The 20630-nt window shown below is 44.9% G+C and overlaps 1 protein-coding gene across 2 annotated transcripts in view; it reads left to right on the forward strand.

Moving 5' to 3' along the window:
- Nucleotides 1–20630, forward strand: part of DPH2 (diphthamide biosynthesis 2) — a 325835-nt gene that overhangs the window by 17550 nt on the left and 287655 nt on the right. Inside the window, exons 4-7 of one of the 2 annotated variants that reach the window (XM_082265012.1) lie at nt 1580–1800; nt 6857–7486; nt 8957–9145; nt 15845–16009. In XM_082265012.1, coding sequence (XP_082121138.1) covers nt 1580–1800; nt 6857–7486; nt 8957–9145; nt 15845–15969 — 1165 coding nt within the window. In that variant the 3' untranslated portion in view covers nt 15970–16009. Of the gene's footprint in view, nt 1–1579; nt 1801–6856; nt 7487–8956; nt 9146–15844; nt 16073–20630 lie in introns of those variants that run through there. The other variant, XM_082265011.1, reaches the window with a different exon arrangement.

Raw genomic sequence — 20630 nt, forward strand, 5'->3', positions numbered from 1 at the left:
TCCAATAAAATTAACCCCTTCCCTGCCAGTGTCATTTTTACAGTAACAGTGCATATGTATAGCACTGATTACAGCAGTAATGTCACTGGTACTCCCAAAAGTGTCAAAAATGTCAGTCAAGGGTCCGATCTGTCCGCCGCAATGTCGCAGTCCCGCAAAAAAAATCGCAGATCGCCGCCATTACTCGTTTAAAAAAAAAACACCAAAAATGACAAAAATCTTTCCCGTAGTTAGTAAACGCAATAACTTTTGCGCAAACCAATCAAAATACGCTTGTTGGGATTTTTTTTTAACCAAAAATATGTAGCAGAAAACAAATTGGCCTAAAATGATGAAAAAATATTAAATTTTTAATTTTTTCTTTTTAATTGGAAATGTTAATTTGCAGAAAGTGAAAAATATCTATATTTTTTTTTCAGAATTGTCGCTCTTTTTTTTGTTTATAGTGCAAAAAAAAAAAAATTGCAGAGGTGATCAAATACCACCAAAAGAAAGCTCTATTTGTGGGAAAAAAAGGACGTAAATTTAATTTGGGTATGGTGTTGCAAGACCGCGCAATTGTCCGTTAAAGTAACGCAGTGCCGAATCGCAACAAATGGCCTGGTCATTAAGGGGGGAAATCTGTCCGGTCCAGAAGTGGTTAATGTTGAAGCAACTTTGAAAAGGTAAAAGAGATAAAAATTCCACACTTATGGATGTAAGCTAGGCTGCAGCCTACCCCAAAATATAGTCCAATGGGCTATATCGTACAATGAAGAAGTAAAACGAGGTAAAATGGCGCTGCCTATTAGAAGGTAAATATATACTCTTGTTGAAGGGGTTAAAATATCGTGCAATAAAAATACTAGTGTGCAATTATATGTAAAACACTGGACTTTTTTTGAGTTAATATATATATATTTAATACTTTTGGTGTTTTCACTGGATTTTTTACACTGGCACTTTGTTTATTGTCATCTTTTTTGATTGCACATATCACTTTATGCTCACAACTTATGTATCTATTTTTATCTTTATTTATTTTATAAGATAATGCTTGGATAACTTTTTTATATAATTTTTTTATACAACGTTTCTACATAGGTTTATTCGCAGTGTTTTACATATAATTGCACACTAGTATTTTTATTGCACGATATTTTAACCCCTTCCACAAAAGTATATATTTACCTTCTAATAGGCAGCGACTTTGAAAAGGTGCTTGCGCTACTTTGATGCGACTTTTGATGCAACTAATTGCCAGAAAGTGTATACGTCAGATCAAAGTCGCGCTGCAGAGATCAGGCAATCTTTCTCTGCAGTGATTGTACTGACATTCGCCAGGTCAGTAGGATTGTGGGGAGGGGGGTCAGTAGGATTAGTGGGGGGGGGGTCAGTAGGATTGTGGGGAGGGGGGTCAGTAGGATTGGTGGGGGGGGGGTCAGTAGGATTGGTGGGGCGCAGAGGGGTCAGTAGGATTGGTGGGGGGGGGTCAGTAGGATTGGTGGGGGGGGGGATGAAATGTCAGTTATCCTGTACAGACCATGTGTGAGTGTTAGGTCCAGCAATAACCGTATTTCCTGTCTTTTGCTCCCGGCAGTTGCTGTGTGGATGAAGTGGCTGCAGAACACGTTGGTGGTGAAATCCTCATACATTACGGCAGGGCGTGTCTGAGCCCGAGCAACCGGCTGCCCGTCATGTATGTTTTTGGTGGTAAAGCGGTGGATGTAAAGCTGTGTGTGGAGAGTTTTCAGAACTTCTTCCCGGACCCTCAGACGCCGGTGGTGGTTTTCAGTGATGTGGTGTATGAACATTTTCTGGGTAAATATCCTGATTGTAATGTGCTGGTGCCTAAAAGATTGTAAGCTCTTCTGCCTCCTTCGTTATACTCTATTTATACACTTTCACTTTTCTGTATCCTTTCAATATATGTACCCTAAAGGATTGTAAGCTCTTCTACCTTCTGTATCCCCCCATATATACCCTAATAGATTGTAAGCTTCTCTACCTTCTGTATTCTCCCTTATATACCCTAATAGGTTGTAAGCTCTTCTACCATCTGTATCCTCCCATATGTACCCTAATAGATTGTAAGCTCTTCTACTTTCTGTATCCTCCCATATGTACCCTAATAGATTGTAAGCTCTTCTATCTTCTGTATCCTCCCATATATACCCTAATAGATTGTAAGCTCTTCTACCTTCTGTATTCTCCCTTATATACCCTAATAGATTGTAAGCTCTTCTACTTTCTGTATCCTCCCATATGTACCCTAATAGATTGTAAGCTCTTCTATCTTCTGTATCCTCCCATATATACCCTAATAGATTGTAAGCTCTTCTACCTTCTGTATCCTCCCATATATACACTAATAGATTGTAAGCTCTTCTACCTTCTGTATCCTCCCATATATACCCCAAAAAAGATTGTAAGCTCTTCTACCTTCTGTATCCTCCATAATATATCCTAAAAGATTGTAAGCTCTTCTACCTTCTGTATCCTCCCATATGTATCCTAATAGATTGTAAGCTCTTCTACCTTCTAACCTAATAGATTTTAAGCTCTTCTACCTTCTGTATCCTCCCATATATACACTAATAGATTGTAAGCTCTTCTACCTTCTGTATTCTCCCTTATATACCCTAATAGATTGTAAGCTCTTCTACTTTCTGTATCCTCCCATATGTACCCTAATAGATTGTAAGCTCTTCTACTTTCTGTATCCTCCCATATGTACCCTAATAGATTGTAAGCTCTTCTACCTTCTGTATCCTCCCATATATACACTAATAGATTGTAAGCTCTTCTACCTTCTGTATCCTCCCATATATACCCCAAAAAAGATTGTAAGCTCTTCTACCTTCTGTATCCTCCATAATATATCCTAAAAGATTGTAAGCTCTTCTACCTTCTGTATCCTCCCATATGTATCCTAATAGATTGTAAGCTCTTCTACCTTCTAACCTAATAGATTTTAAGCTCTTCTACCTTCTGTATCCTCCCATATATACACTAATAGATTGTAAGCTCTCCTACCTTCTTTATCCTCCATTATATAACCTAATAGATTGTAAGCTCTTCTACCTTCTGTATCCTCCCATATATTCCCTAATAGATTGTAAGCTCTTCTACCTTCTGTATCCCCCCCCCATATATATCCTAATAGTTTGTAAGCTCTTCTACCCTCTGTATCCTCCCATATATACCCCAAAAAAGATTGTAAGCTCTTCTACCTTCTGTATCCCCCCCCCCCATATATATCCTAATAGTTTGTAAGCTCTTCTACCCTCTGTATCCTCCCATATATACCCCAAAAAAGATTGTAAGCTCTTCTACCTTCTGTATCCTCCCATATATACATTAATAGATTGTAAGCTCTTCTACTTTCTGTATCCTCCCAAATATACCCTAATAGATTGTAAGCTCTTCTACCTTCTGTATCCTCCCATATATATCCTAAAAGATTGTAAGCTCTTCTACCTTCTGTATTCTCCCAAATATACCTTAATAGATTGTAAGCTCTTCTACCGTCTGTTTCCCTTCTTATATACAGTGAGGGAAAAAAGTATTTGATCCCCTGCTGATTTTTGTAAGTTTGCCCACTGACAAAGAAATGATCAGTCTATAATTTTATTGGTCGGTTTATTTTACCAGTGAGAGACGGAATAACAACAAAAATATCCAGAAAAAAGCATTTCAAAAAAGTTATAAATTGATTTGCATTTTAATGAGTGAAATAAGTATTTGACCCCTTCACAAAACATGACTTATGGTAGTAGTTGGTGGAGGAATCCTTTTGGCAATAACAGAGGTTTCTTGTAGTCGGCCTCCAGGTTTGCACACATCTCAGGAGGGATTTTGTCCCACTCCTCTTTGCAGATCCTCTCCAAGTCATTAAGGTTTCCAGGATGACGTTTGGTAACTCGAACCTTCAGCTCCCTCCACAGATTTTCTATGGGATTAAGGTCTGGAGACTGGCTAGGCCACCCTAGGACCTTTATGTACTCCTTCTTGAGCCACTCCTTTGTTGCCTTGGCCGTGTGTTTTGGGTCATTGTCATGGTGGAAAACTCTTCCATGGCCCATTTTCAATGCCCTGGCTGAGGGAAGGGGGTTCTCACCCAAGATTTGATGGTACATGGCCCCGTCCATCAACCCTTTGATGCGTTTAAGCTGTCTTGTCCCCTTAGGCAGCATTCCTTCTCCTCCAAACACGGCGAGTTGATGCCAAAGAGCTCGATTTTGGTCTCATCTGACCACAACACTTTCACCCAATTCTCCTCTGAATCATTCAGATGTTCATTAGCAAACTTCACTCGGGCTGTACAATGTGATTTCCTGAGCAGGGGGCCCTTGTGGGCGCTGCAGGATTTCAGTCCTTCACAGCGTAGTGTTACCATTTGTTTTCTTGGTGACTATGGTCCCAGCTGCCTTGAGATCATTGACAAGATTCTCCCGTGTAGTTCTGGGCTGATTCCTCACCGTTCTCATCATCATTGAAACTCCACGAGGTGAGATCTTCCATGGAGCCCCGGACCGAGGGAGACTGACAGTTATTTTGTGTTTCTTCCATTTGGGAATAATCGCACCAACTGTTGTCACCCTCTCACCAAGCTTCTTGGCGATGGTCTTGTAGCCATTCTAGCCTTGTGTAGGTCTACAATCTTCTCCCTGACATCTTTGGACAGCTCTTTGGTCTTGGCCATGGTGGAGAGATTGGAATCTGATTGATTCTGTGGACAGGTGTCTTTTATACAGGTAGCAAGCTGAGATTAGGAGCACTCCCTTTAAGAGAGTCCTCCTAATCTCAGCTCATTACCTGTATAGAAGACACCTGGGAGACAGAAATCTTGCTGATTAATAGGGGATCAAATACTTATTTCACTCATTAAAATGCAAATCAATTTATAACTTTTTTGAAATGCGTTCTGGATATTTTTGTTGTTATTCTGTCTCTTACTGATAAAATAAACCGACCAATAAAATTATAGACTGATCATCTCTTTGTCAGTGGGCAAACGTACAAAATCAGCAGGGGATCGAATAGATTGTAAGCTCTTCCACCTTCTGTATCATTCCGTATATTCCCCTAATAGATTGTACGTTTTTTTACCTTCTGTATCCCCCCCCCCCATATATACAATTAACAGATGGTAAGCTCTTCTACCTTCTATATTCCCTCATATGCACCCTTATAGATTGTAAGCTCTTTCACCTTCTGTACCCTCTCGTTTGCCATGATAGATTGTAAGCTCTTCCACCTTCTGTATCCTTACATATATTCCCCTAATAGATTGTAAGCTCTTTTACTTTCTATATCCCCCTCCCATATATATACTTAGCAGATGGTAAGCTCTTCTACCTTCTATATTCCCCTAATAGATTAGATTGTAAGCTCTTCCACCCTATGTATTCTCTCGTTTGCCCTGATAGATTGTAAGCTCTTCCACCTTCGGTATCCTTCCATATATTCCCCTAATAGATTGTAAGCTCTTTTACCGTCTGTATCCTTCCATATATTCCCCTAAAAGATTGTAAGCTCTTTTACCTTCTTTATCCCTCCATATATACACTAACAGATGGTAAGCTCTTCTACCCTCTATATTCTCCCATGTGTACCCTAATAGATTGTAAGCTCTTCCACTCTATGTATCCTCTCGTTTGCCCTGATAGATTGTAAGCTCTTCCACCTTCTGTATCATTCCATATATTCCCCTAATAGATTGTAAGCTTTTTTACCTTCTGTATCCCGCCCCCCCATATATACACTTAACAGATGGTAACCTCTTCTACCTTCTAGTTTCCCCCATATGCACCCTAATAGATTGTAAGCTCTTCCACCTTCTGTATCCTTCCATATATTCCCCTAATAGATTGTAAGCTCTTTCACCTTCTGTACCCTCTTGTTTGCCCTAATAGATTGTAAGCTCTTTTAGCTTCTGTATCCCTTCATATATACACTAACAGATGGTAAGCTCTTCTACCCTCTAAATTCCCCCATATGCACCCTAATAGAATGTAAGCTCTTCCACCCTATGTATCCTCTCGTTTGTCCTGATAGATTGTAAGCTCTTCCACATTCTGTATCCTTCCATATATTCCCCTAATAGATTGTAAGCTCTTTTACCTTCTGTATCCCTATATATATATATATATATATATACACACTAACAGATAGTAAGCTCTTCTACCCTCTATATTCTCCTATATGTACCCTAATAGATTGTAAGCTCTTCCACCCTATGTATCCTCTCCTATACCTTAATTGAGTGTCAGCTTTTCTACATTGTATACCATTGTACAGTGCTGGCGATTATACACAAAGGGAAAAACTTCAACCCTCATACTCCCATAGGAGAACCAGGGGTGAATATAGAGGGATTTAGGGGTACCAGGCATAAATAGACATAACATATATAATAAATAGATAGATAAATAAATTATTAATATCCAAAAATGTGAAAACAAGACAAGATATCAAAAACCGGGTACATCATATAATATTGTTTAATCTCACAAAACTGTAATAACATCAAATGTGGGTCAATCTGAGGTTGGACCTACGCGTTTCGCCTGAGGATAAGGGCTTCTTCGGGATCCCATGACAGATACAACAGACACCACTAGAAATATAGAGTACAGTAAAAAAACAGATCCTATAGATAATGTATCCATGACAACATATATATCATATTAATCAAAATCAACAATTTTATTTATAAATAATCAAAGGTCAAAGTTCAGGATGATAAAAAAAGGGGGAGGGAGGGGGAAGGAGGATTATGTTGGTGATATATATTTCGGTTGCTCTATAAGTTGGAATTGATGATGTGAAGTCTCTCATCTGATGACTGTACTCCATACTCTTTGCTCTGCAGGTGAATTGGAAGCTCACCTGGCCCGGTCGTACCCCCGTGTCATAGTCACTAAGCTCTCCTGGGTCACCGATGTTCCTTCTGGTGAGGTCCGCAGGTTTGGCCGCAGCTTCTCTCCTGATCCCACCCTCTGGCCGGACTCCTACAGCTTATTCTACGTCGGAGGAGAAGGTCCAACGCTCAGCAACCTCCTGCTGACCTGGCCACGGTGCCCCTTCTTCAGCTTCAACCCAGAGACCGGGGAGGGCAGGAAGGAAGGACTGAATGTCAACCGCGCCCTGATGAAACGCTTCTACCTGATAGAGAAGGCTCGGGACGCTCAGGTGGTCGGCATTCTGGTGGGCACTCTGGGTGTGTCAGACTATCTGTCGGCTCTGGCCCACCTGAAGGAGGTGATCCGCCGAGCCGGGAAGAAGAGTTACATGCTGTCTATGGGGAAGCTAAACCCAGCCAAGCTGGCCAACTTCCTGGAGGTGGACATCTTTGTGTTGGTGGCCTGTGTGGAGAACTCTTTGCTGGACTCCAGCGATTTCTACCGGCCCATTGTGACTCCAGATGAGATGGAGGTGGCCTGTAACCCGGCACGGGAGTGGGGCGGCTGCTGTGTCACTGAATTCCGACAGCTGCTTCCAGGTATTTTGTGACATTTTGGGGGTTACTTATACTGGTCTGGTGGGTTTATTTAGTAAACTATTGTAAGAAGCAATGGTGGGCTACGGAAAGGGGAAACCAATCAGCTTTCAGTTTCCTGCAGTCAGCACAGCAGATGCTCAGTTCTGATTGGTTGCTGTGGGACAATGCGCTTTTCCATCATCAAAATTATGTGGACCCCTCTAAATGACTGAGTTAGATTGTAAGCTCATCCACCTTCTACATCTTACTATATACTCTAATTAATTACAAACAGAATATTCAGCGCTGAACCCTAATTACAAACTCAGATCAGCAGCCAGGCACTAAAAGGTAATCCTTAAATCCTTTTAAGCATAATCAAAAATATTCACAGTAGGCGCAATCTCAAATATCAATAAGATTCCATTATCCCATATAAGGTATAGCATAAATCACAATACAGTCCAATTGTCCATAAAGGAAAATAGGAATATAAAAAATGTCCCATATAAGAAAATGTCCCATATAAAGTGCAAGCTGGTAGGGAATTCTTATTAGGATTCAGAAGCCCAGGTGATGATATTATAGCATGCAATGACACATAATAGTGCTCGATCCCACCACCACAGCTCTCTCTACCTCTCACCTCCAGGCTGCGACCCCACAGGGTCAGTAAAGCATGTATAGTGAACCTATGCTGGATCCTCCTCCTTTTCTCCTGGTTTCTACATGGACTCCAACCGCATCAATATAAATATTTTCCAAAAGAGAAGACAGGATCTAAGTGCTCTCCGTTATATGCAGACATTTATTTCAAATCAAAAAGTATTGCACTTACATTATAAAAGTAGTTTTCAAACATGTAAAACAGCGATATGGACGAAGCTCGTTTACTTCCTGGTTGGCTACGGGTCATGTGACTTCCCCCGTACGCGTTACGTCCTGTGGGCGGGACTTCTTCAGCTGGGAAGTCCTGTGTTACTGTCAGCAGGCCGTTACACTGATCAGTCATCCGCTGCGTCCGGTGGACAGATTGCACGGCAGCGCAGCGGGGCCCGTTCTTGGGAAGACGTCCTATGATGTCCTCCCAAAAAAATTGGGGTTCCCGCCTGTTCATTATTTTAAAATTGATGTGGGTGGGAAGCAGTTACATCGGCCAGTTTTATGTGTGACAACGACAAGTGTGGTCTCCTTAACCACAGAAGTCGGTAAGAAAATGACCATCATGCTGGAAAATGTTTACCAGACTGGAATGGACAGTCATAGTTACATAGGTTGAAAAAAGACACAAGTCCATCTGGCTCAACCAATAAAAAAAAAAAAGACAGTAAAGAAAATACAACCACACAATCCTATATGATTGTGATCCAGTTGATCCAGAGGAGTGTTGTGTGGTAGTTGACATTCCGGGGCGGAATGACTCTATTGGTGGATTTAGAGTATTGGGAGCCTCTAATGTTGAAGTCTCACAGTTGGGGGTTCATGTTGCAGGTGGATCAGCACACGTTCCGTTCCCTGACATTGACCCAGAGGACGCGGACAGAACTGACGTCTCTCTGATCACCGGGGAATTGAGATCCATTCGCTTTTCGGCCACAGAGACCCTTGGAGAGAAGGCAGTGGGGACGGCCCTGGCACAGAGGAACGCGGAGACCGCCCTGGCAGAGCTGGGACCAGCCGGTAAGAAATCCATTATTTATCTGTTCTGTTGAATTAAATGCTTGAATTCCTGACAGCGCAGGCTCTGGAGGTTCAGTTGCCGGGTCTCTGGTGTTCTAGGCGATGGACAGATTTAGATGGTGGCACCAAATAAAGTAAAGGGGTCACTTCACTAATCAGCAAGTGAACAAAAACAAATCCAGCACACTAGGCGACGTGATAGTGAATGAAGCTGCACCACCAGGACCTGATCTAGTATGTCTGATCTGGAGGTGCAGTAATATATCAGGGAGCAGTCCACCCCCCCCCCCTTCCACTTCACATTAAAGTGCCCCCTCCCCCCTTCACATTAGAGTCCCCTTTTACAACAGAGTAGTCAGCCTCCCCGTTTTTATAATTACAGTCCTACCTTCAAATCTTCACTGCACTTGCAGTGAAATGCTCACCCTGGATCAACTTCATCCATTTCCATGGCATGGGCAGCATAGGGACAAATGGATGCACCATGGAAATGATTGATGTGGTGCAGCAGATAGGGCAGGGCACTGTGCAATCATGCTAATGTGGTGCTGCTGAAGATGTGCAGTGACCCCCCTAGCCTTGGGAGTAGGACTTTGGGCGCAAATGAAATGTAACCCCAGTACTCTCTAAATTCGGCCTTGTGCACCACCACCAGTGAATTGTTTCTTTTTCAGTATACTTTACTCTGTAGGGAACTGTGCATTACAAACAATGCTGTCCACCAGAGCCTGCTCCTCCTCCTCCAATGTGTTCCACCCCAAGATGGGCTTGTATGTCCATCAGAGCCTGCTCCTCCCCTTCCTCCAATGTGTTCCACTTTAAGATGGGCTTTGCCATCCACCAGAGCCTATTTGTCCCTTTCCTCCAATGTGTTCCACCCCAAAATGAGCTTCACTATCTACCAGAGCCTGCTCCTCCAATGTGTTCCACTTCAAGATGGGCTTCCCGGTCCACCAGAACCTACTCCTCCCCTTCCTCCAATTTGTTCCACCCGAAGATGGGCTTCCCAGTTCACCAGAGCCTACTCCTCCCTTTCCTCAAATTCCACCCCAAGATGGGCTTCTCTGTCCACCACAGCCTGCTCCTACCCTAACTCCAATTTGTTTCACTCAAAGATGGGCTTCGCTGTCCACCAGGGCCTTCTCCTCCCTTCCTCCAATGTGTTCCACCCCAAGATGGGCTTCTCCATCCACCAGACTCTGCTCCTCTTGCAATGTATTCTTACCCCAGAAGGGTCTTAATCAAGATGAAACCTATGAAAGAAGGAGGAGGAGCTAGGTCTGGTGGATGGAGAAGCACTTCTTGGGGTGAAACACATTGGAGAAGGAGCAGGTCTGGGCAGATGAGCTTCTCTGTCCACCAGAGCTTACTCCTCCCCTTCCTCCAATGTGTTCTACTTTAAGATGGGCTTTGCCATCAACCAGAGCCTATTTCTCCCCTTCCTCCAATGTGTTCCACTTCGAGATGGGATTCCCGGTCCAACAGAACCTACTCCTTCCCTTCCTCCAATTTGTTAGACCCCAAGATGGGCTTCCTGGTCCACCAGAGCTTACTCCTCCCCTTCCTCCTATTCCACCCCTAGATGGGCTAGAGTAGGAGCAGGCTCTGTTTACCAGAGCCTGCTCCTACCCTAACTCCGATTTGTTCCACCCCAAGATGAGCTTCGCTGTCCACCAGAGCCTTCTCCTCCCTTCCTCCAATGTGTTCCACCCCAAGATGGGCTTCTCCTTCCACCAGACTCTGCTCCTCTTGCAATGCATTCTTACTCCAGAAGGGTCTTAATCAAGATGAAACCTATTGGAGAAGGAGGAGGAGCTAGGTCTGGTGGATGGAGAAGCCCTTCTTGGGTGAAACACATTGGAGGAGAAGGAGCGGGTCTGGGCAGATGGGCTTCTCTGTCCAACAGAACTTACTCCTCTGCTTCATCCAATGTGTTCCACCCCAAAATGGGTTGCGCCATCTACCAGAGCCTGCTCCTCCCTTTTTGTCCAATGTGTTTCACCTCTAGATAGGCTTTGCTGTCCACCAGAGCCTGCTCCTCCCCTTCCTCCATTTTGTTCCACTTTAAGATGGGATTTGCCATCCACCAGAGCCTATTTCTCCCCTTCCTCCAATGTGTTCCATCCCAAGATGGGCTTTGCTGTCCACCAGAGCCTTCTCCTCCCTTCCTCCAATGTGTTCCATCCCTAGATGGGCTTCATTGTTCATCACAGCCTACTTCTTCCCTTTTTCCAATGAGTTCCACCCCAGGAGAGGCTTCCTGGTCCACCGGAGCCTTCTCTTCCCCTTCTTCCAATGTGTTCCACACCAAGATGGGCTTTGCGATCCACCAGACCCTGCTCCTCCTCTAGCAATGTGTTTTTACCCAAGATGGGGCTTAATCAAGATGAAACGCATTGAAGGAGGAGGAGCTGGGTCTGGTGGATGCAGAAGCCCTTGTTGGGGTGAAACACATTGGAGGAGGAGTGGTAGAGTCTGGACCAGTGTTGATTGTAATGTTCCTTATGTGATCAAGTTTATTGAAAAGGATTTAGTGGGGGGGAGTTTCCTACTTGGGTCCCCTGTAGCCTTGTCACATGCGGCCTGTGGTGGGGTTTTAAGTCGTCCTTGAGTGGGACCTCTTATACTCCAGGTGAGTTGGATTCAGTTGGAGACCGGGATCGCTCCTTAGCCAGTGGATAACAACTTGTGAGCTATAAGAGGCCTCAAATGTGGCCCAACATCACCAAAAGGCCGCACATAATCTTCAATATACAGTTGTGCTCATAAGTTTACACACCCTGGCAGAATTTTCTGATTTCTTGGCCATTTTTCAGAGAATATGAATGATGACACAAACACTTTTCTTTCCCTCATGATTACTGTTTGGCTGAAGCCATTTATTATCAATCAACTGTTTACTCTTTTTAACCACTTAAGCCCCGGAAGATTTTACCCCCTTCCTGACCAGGCCCTATTTTGTGATTCGGCACTCTGTGACTTTAACGGACAATTGCGCGTCCTTTTTTTCCCCACAAACAGAACTTTCTTTTGGTGGTATTTGATCACCTGTGCGATTTTTTTTTTTGATCATGCGCTATAAACAAAAAAAGAGCGACAATTTTGCAAAAATAACAATATTTTTCACATTTTTATATGAAATTCCCCCCAAAAAAATTTAAAAATCTAAATTTTTTTACATTTTTGGCCAATTTGTATTCTGCTACATATGTTTGGTAAAAAAAAATTACAATAAGCGTATTTTGATTGGTTTGCGCAAAAGTTATTGCGTTTACTAACTAAGGGAAAGATTTTTGTCTTTTTTTTTTTTTCTTTTTACGAGTAATGGCGGCGATCTGCGATTTTTATTTTTTATTTTTTTGCGGGACTGCGACATTGCGGCGGACAGATCGGACCCTTGACTGACATTTTTTACACTTTTGGGGGTACCAGTGACATTACTACAGTAATCAGTGCTATATATATGCACTGCTACTGTAAAAATGACACCGGCAGGGAAGGGGTTAACTTTATTAGTGATGCAGTGGCTAAGTGTGTCCCTAGGGGTGTGCTTCTAACTGTGATTGGATGTGGCTTTTCATGTAACAGCAGAGATCTACGATCCTACATAGCAGGACCGTATGATCTCTGCTGTTACACAAGGGAGAATGACAGACGGCTTTGTTTACATCAGCCGCCTGCCTTTCTCCCTCTGTAACTGACGATCGCGAGTGACTGGCGGACATCGGGTCCGCCGGTCACTCGCACGGAGGTGTCCGTGAACGAGCGGGGGCGGGCGCTCACCCCCTATTGGCTCACAGGCGAGTGACGTACCCATACGTCACTTTGCCTGCACAGGGCTGACCGCTGCAGTATATGTACTTGCGGCGGTTGGCAATCGGTTAAATCATGACAACAGAAACTACCCAAATGACCCTGATCAAAAGTTTACATACCCCAGTTCTTAATACCGTGTATTGCCCCCTTTAATATCAATGACAGCTTGAAGTCTTTTGTGGTATTTGTGGATGAGGCTCTTTATCTTCTCAGATGGTAAAGCTGCCCATTCTTCCTGGCAAAAAGCCTCCAGTTCCTGTAAATTCTTGGGCTGTCTTGCATGAACGGCACGTTTGAGATCTCCCCAGACTGGCTCAATGATATTGAGGTCAGGAGACTGAGATGGCCACTCCAGAACCTTCACTCGGCTGTAGCCAATGACAGGTGGACTTGGCTTTGTGTTTAGGATTGTTGTCATGTTGGAACATCCAAGTCCGTCCCATGCGCAGCTTCTGGTCTGATGAATGCAAATTTTCCTCCAGTATTTTTTGATAACATTCTGCATTCATCTTGCCATCAATTCTGACCAAATTTCCGGTGCCTTTGTAGCTCACACATCCCCAAAACATCAGCGATCCACCGCCATGTTTCACAGTAGGAATGGTGGAGCTTTCATCATAGGCCTTGCTGACTCCTCTCCATATGTAGCGTTTATGGTTGTGGCCAAAAAGCTCAATTTTGGTCTCATCACTCCAAATGACTTTGTGGCAGAAGGTTTGAGGCCTGTCTCTGTGCTGTTTGGCGTATTGTAAGCCGGATACTTTGTGGCATTTGGGTAGTAATGGCTTTCTTCTGGCGACTCAACCATGCAGCCCATCTTTCTTCAAGTGCCTCCTTATTGTTCATCTTGAAACAGCCACACCGCATGTTTTCAGAGAGTCCTGGATTTCATCTGAAGTTATTTGTGGGTTTTTCTTTGCATCTCAAACAATTTTCCTGGCAGTTGTGGCTGAAATTTTAGTTGGTCCTCCTGACCGTGGTTTGGTTTCACCAGAACCCCTCATTCTCCACTTCTTGATTAGAGTTTGAACACTGCTCATTGGCATTCTCAATTCCTTGGATATCTTTTTTATATCCCTTTCCTGTTTTATACAGTTCAACTACCTTTTCCCGCAGATCCCACAGACAGTTCTTTAGCTTTCCCCATGACTCAGAATCCAGAAACGTCAGTGCAGCATAGAGCTGCACGATTAATCGTATGAAAATCGCGATCTCGATTCACCCCTCCTGACGATCTAACCCTGAAATATGCTTGATTCCTTGCATAGCTGCATAGCAGAGAGAACAGCTGTGGAAAAAAAAAAAAAAAAGCCTCCAGGCAAAAGGCTATCAGCATCTCCCAGTAACTATAAACAAAAATGATTACATTGTATCTTTTCCTTCCCTCTGCCAGGGAGAAAGGAAGTTTAACCTCTTAAAGACTGGACCTTTTTATGACACTCGTTGCTTGCAAGTTAAAATCAGTTTTTTTTGCTAGAAAAGTACTTAGAACCCCCAAACATTTTATATATTTTTTTTAGCAGAGACCCTACAGAATAAAATGGCGATTGTTGTAATATTTTATGTCACACTGTATTTGTGCAGCAGTCTTTCAAACGCTATTAATAGACTTTAATAAAAAAAAAAAACGTAACAGTAAAGTTATCCCAATTTTTTTTTGTTACACAGAGAATCGTGAGAGAATCGTGATCTTTATTCCAAGCTAAAAAATCGTGATTCTCATTTTGGCCAGAATCGTGCAGCTCTAGTGCAGCACTGGATGAAAGATGCAAGGGTCTGTCAGGAGTCCAGAAACTCATTGACCTTTTATATAATTACAAGCAAACAGATCACAGGTGAGGAGGGTGACCTTTAAGTCTCCATTCACACTAGTCCGACTTGTCAGGCGACTTGGTCAGCCTGACAAGTCGCGGTCCGTCGCGTCCCATAGTGTAGTACAGGAACGGTTCTAATAGGTGCGGCACAAGTCGCTCCGACTTAGAAAAAGGGTCCTGTACTACTTTGGGGTGACCTGGAGCAACTTGCATAGACATTCATTTTATGAAGTCCGTGCAAGTCTCCTGTATCATGCCCACAGCCCTGCATCTCCTGTACCATGCCTGCACCATCTCCTGTACCATGCCTGCACCATCTCCTGTGCCATGCCTGTACCATGCCTGTACCATCTCCTGTACCATGCCTGTACCATCTCCTGTACCATGCCTGTACCATCTCCTGTACCATCTCCTGTGCCATGCCTGTACCATCTCCTGTACCATGCCTGTACCATCTCCTGTACCATGCCTGTACCATCTCCTGTACCATCTCCTGTGCCATCGCCTGTACCATCTCCTGTGCCATGCCTGTACCATCTCCTGTGCCATGCCTGTACCATCTCCTGTACCATCTCCTGTGCCATGCCTGTACCATCTCCTGTGCCATGCCTGTACCATCTCCTGTGCCATGCCTGTACCATCTCCTGTATCATGCCTGAACCATCTCCTGTACCATGCCCACAGCCCTGCATCTCCTGTACCATGCCCACAGCCCTGCATCTCCTGTACCATGCCCACAGCCCTGCATCTCCTGTACCATGCCCACAGCCCCTGCACCATGCCGGCAGCCCCTGTTTTGGGTCTCGTGGTGGTCCAGTTGGGTCCAGTAGCTGCTGCATTTCCCACCCTAGGCTTATACTCGAGTCAATACGTTTTCCCAGTTTTTTGTGGTAAAATTAGGTGCCTCGGCTTATATTCGGGTCGGCTTATACTCGAGTATGTACGGTAAGTGGCAAGAAAGATTTATTGCTTTTTTTTTTTTTATTTTTTTTTTTTTTGTAATTCAAACATCATGTGATTTGATAATGCCGACAGGTCCACTTAAATTGTGTTGTCTTCCTTCCCCCAGCCTCGTTCCTGTCCTCCCGGAGCTGGCAGGGATTGGACAAGTCTCTGGGTCAGACCCCGGTGGTGAAAGCTGTAGAGGGACGCCGAGGAATCGCCATCGCTTATGAAGATGAAGCCCCCAAATAAAAGGCGGCAGATTCGGGTGACAACACATAGGAGTCGCATAGTGGGGGAGGGCGCCACTGTGCAGAGACTTGGAGGTGTTGCAAAGCCGTTCAGCTTCCGAAGATGGAAAGGGAGAAATGTCTTCTGGTAGATTGAAGTCCTCCACAGCCCGGACCTGATACTGATCAGACTAGCCGCTATCGCTGAGCGATGTCCAGTCCCCTGCTGATCATATTGGGGGGGGGTCTAGATATGGAGGACTCGCGCCATCTAATATTGTCGTACAGATATTATAAACGCGGACTTTGCCACCCTTTTCTACTACCGCCACTGTGAGGAGCAGCGCCAATCACACCTCCCACCAAAGGCAAATTAAAGAACAAAAAAAAAAAGAAAGAATATAGTATGTACACCCCGGCTATGAACTGCTATATACTCCATTACAGGGCGTGATATAATGGTTCAATGAGTGCAAGATATACCAGTTGACGATCCCGCCAGAAATCTTGTGAGCGGATCATTTTCCTGTGCTGCTCTCTCATCAGTTACATTGTATCCAGCACTTCCTATGTAATAAATATGAGAAGAGGGGGAGGTGTTCTGTAGTCCTGGGGTGACAGAGCCGCTCCTCCACACCCTGGGACAGGAAGCGTCTTATTGGTGGGATCACCGAGTGAAAATCAAGGAAAGGAATGCGTCTACCACATCTTTATTACATTTATTTAAGTTTAGGTAAATAAAAAACTTTGTCCTGTACATTGGTGGTCAGTGAGAAGAATGTCCCTTACATTGGAGGTCAGTGGGAAGAATGTCCCTTACATTGGTGGTCAGTGGGAAGAATGTCCCTTACATTGGTGGTCAGGGAGAAGAATGCCCCTTACATTGGTGGTCAGTGGGAAGAATGCTCCTTACATTGGTGATCAGTGGGAAGAATGCTCCTTACATTGGTGGTCAGTGGGAAGAATGTTCCTTACATTGGAGGTCAGTGGGAAGAATGTCCCTTACATTGGAGGTCAGTGGGAAGAATGTCCCTTACATTGGAGGTCAGTGAGAAGAATGTCCCTTACATTGGTGATCAGTGGGAAGAATGCCCCTTACATTGGAGGTCAGTGGGAAGAATGTCCATTACATTGGTGGTCAGTGGGAAGAATGTCCCTTACATTGGTGGTCAGGGAGAAGAATGCCCCTTACATTGGTGGTCAGTGGGAAGAATGTCCCTTACATTGGTGGTCAGGGAGAAGAATGCTCCTTACATTGGTGATCAGTGGGAAGAATGCTCCTTACATTGGTGATCAGTGGGAAGAATGCTCCTTACATTGGTGGTCAGTGGGAAGAATGTTCCTTACATTGGAGGTCAGTGGGAAGAAGGAGGTGGACACACCCAAGGAGCTCTCTGTGAGAACCAGCCCTTTTCAAGCCTGGGCCTTGCTTGCTAGCTTGGCCCAGGAACAATGCCTGATCCTGGGGGAGGCCCTGGGAGGGATCCCCCTGATGACACGGGGCCTAGTGAGGAGGAGGTGGAGGACCTGTCTGTGGGTCCAGGCCCCGATGAGAATGCGGATGTCTTCAGCCAGAAGGTTATCAATCGTTTTAGGGCGATTGGAAGAGCTGAAGAAAAGCTTAAAGTTTTGAAGGCTGAACATAAATCCTTCAGAGCCAAATACTGCCAGGCCTGGAGTAAAAATCGTACAGCCATGAAGCCTGAGTTACAGGATCTGGAAGATAAGGTAAAGAAACAATCTTTATTGTTGGAAAAGTTGAAAGATAGAAGCGGAGTGTTTAAAGAAAAATTTGATAATGAGAGGAGATTTGCCAGCCAAACATCAGCAAGCTCTGTGGATCAGCAGCCTCAGTTAATGGATGACCAGGCTCCATCTGCCTCTGCACCTCTCCCCCCATGCCAGAACTGGGAATCGCCAGCGGCAACCAGCCAGGGGGTTGAGAGTGGGCATGGATCCCTGACATTTATCCAGGAGATGGAGTCACCCCTGAGAGCAGATAAGTTTGCATTCACTGATGATCCATCAGAAATCCCTGTGGATGGGCAGAGGAGATACAAACCAGCAAAGCTAGTACTGGTGGAGAAATCCCAGTATACCATGCTGCCATCCAACATGTCTGCCCCACCTGCTGTAGTGGATGGTGTCCCAGGTGAGAAGGAGCTTTGCCTACAGCTACCTATTGGAGATTCTGCTGTGAACACAACCAGTACAGACATGCAGGGAAAATCCCTGACCGTGAAATCCCCGGACCATCAGGTGAATGTGGATGGACCTGCATCTGACACCCCAGACATGGATTTTGCTGGTCTGGCTGAGACCAGTAGTCCCTCTGAAAGCAAAATGGCTGCCAGCTCCAAGGAGTCTGTTTCACTTTCACCAGAGCTTCCCAGTGTTTCAGGGCTGATTGACCAGCTGTTTGCTGGTGGGGGAGGGGATCAGCATGCTGCTGTGTTTGGAATGGAGGCAGCCATGGAAGTTACCTGCAGTGTTTTACCTGCTGCTGTGCTAGAACAGAATTCCATTTCCACAGCTGAAAACCCTGTCCCAGTGGAAGAGAAGATGACAGCTGAATCTCTTACCAGTGCAGCACCAACTATGGATTCTGCTGTGAAGACAACAAATATCCCAGCAAGTATTAAAAATGACAATAATCATAAAGCAATGAATGTGGTGGGTGGTGGTGAAGGGGATAATATTGCTGGGAAAAATAGAAATGACATTTCTCCTCCTGCTCAACAGAGGAAAGATTTATCGATTGTACAGATCAATCCCGGATCTGTACAATCGTTATCTGTTATGTCTGTGTCGGATGTTTCAAAACAAACTGATGGATTTTCTGCTGGGAGGAATGTTGGAAGCTATGCTTCAGTTTTGGGGAGTCACACCAGGGTGGGTGGTGGGGTTTCGGTTAATAATCGCAATTCAAGGAGGTTTGTTGGGGGGTTGGTTAGTGGGTATAGGAGGAGGAATGTGGTACAGTTGCGGTGGGAGGGCGATGGAACGCCGCCAGTAAGGGGGAGAGTGGCCGAGTTGGTCTTGGAAATGGGATTTAAAGCCTGTGACATTTTTGCTTTGATTTGCCCGGTGGGAAGTTATGAATTTGATTTATCGTTTGTGAAACCTGAGAGTTTGGATCTCTTTTGGGAGAGATTTAGGAGGTGCAAGGGCCTTCAGCAGTGGAGTGGTTTGGTGCCAAAGGTGATCTCAAGACAGCCTCTGATAAAGTCGGTGACCATCTTGGTGCGTAACGAATCCATACCAGAGGCTGATTTATTAGTATGGCTACGCCGATATGGCGAGGTCCTCACTCCACTGCGGAAGGTCCTTGATGAGCATGGGATATGGACAGGGGCCTGGACAGTGTCACTAAAATTGGGGGTGCTGGGCGATGTAGTTCAGCACCTTCCCTGCTCAGCCTTTCTGGGTAGGGATAGGCTGACCATTTTCTACCAAGGTCAGCCTAAGGTATGTAATAAATGTGGTGATAAAGGCCACTTTGCATCGTCCTGCACCCACAAGAAGTGCTCACTGTGCCAGGATTTAGGCCATTTGGCCAGAGAATGCACCCAGATTCGGTGCAATTTGTGCCAGCAGCTGGGTCATCCATATAGCCAGTGCCCAGAGGCACTGCATAACCTGCCAGGATTGGAGACTGAGCTGCAGAGGCTTGATAAAGAAGATGAAGCAGCTGAAGTTAGAGAGGAAATTGTTGTTGCCCCTCCTGTGTCTGTTGTGTCAGATTCTGTTTCCCCTAGTGATGTGGTCCCTGTGTCTGTCCCTCCTGTTGTTCCTACATCTACTGTGCGTAGATCCTCCAGACTAGCGGAAGCTGCTGGGGGGGCGGGTATAGTGGATCTTCCCCCTCGGCCTACTCCACCTCCAGTCCCTGTCTCTCGACACCGCAAACGCGGCCAAGAGGGTGCAGGGGTGCTGGATGGTGGTGGGGTCGATGGGGTTGAGGTAGGGGTGTCCATGTCCCATGTCTCACCCTCTGTTGTGGAGGATTCGGATGATGAGGGGTGGGAGAGGACAAAGAGGAAGAAAAAGAAGAAGAGGAAGACCAGTAAAGCGGTCGTTTCTTCCTTACAGTTAGAGCCAGGAGGGGTTCCTCTTGGCAACACATTTTCGGTTTTATCAGGGGAGGAGTTAGTATCCGATTTATCTACTTTATCATCTATGGATGAGGGGGAGTCACATAGTGTAAAGAGAGCTGTTTCGGGTGATGAGAGTGTGGTGGAGGTTAAGAAACGACTACCCCAATCATCCTGATGGCAGTGCCCGCTCTGATAAAGGTGGCGACCATTAATGTCGCCAGCGTGAAATCTGCAAGAGCTCGTGATATTGCCTTATTTTTGCTCAGTGAGTTTGATGCTGAGATTTTATTTTTGCAAGAGACCTGGCTCAATACTTTGGCCGATGTCCATCTAGCAAAAAGGGAGTGGAGATGCGGTCCCTCCTTTTGGTCTCTTGCGGCTGAGCCTTGCAGCGGAGTTGCGGTTCTTTTTAAAACCGATATGGTAACGTGCCGGCGGATAATTGAGGTAGAAATGGGGAGATGCATGGTCTTAGACGTCTCTGTTAGGGGGCAGGACCTGCGCCTGATCAATATCTATGGACCGCAGTCAAAATGGGACAGGAAATGCCTCTTCACAAAGATCAAGCCCTTCCTTTTTACATCCC

The sequence above is a fragment of the Pelophylax lessonae genome, assembly GCF_965119305.1.
Source record: "Pelophylax lessonae genome assembly, chromosome: 8".
In the NCBI taxonomy this organism is placed as follows: domain Eukaryota; kingdom Metazoa; phylum Chordata; class Amphibia; order Anura; family Ranidae; genus Pelophylax; species Pelophylax lessonae.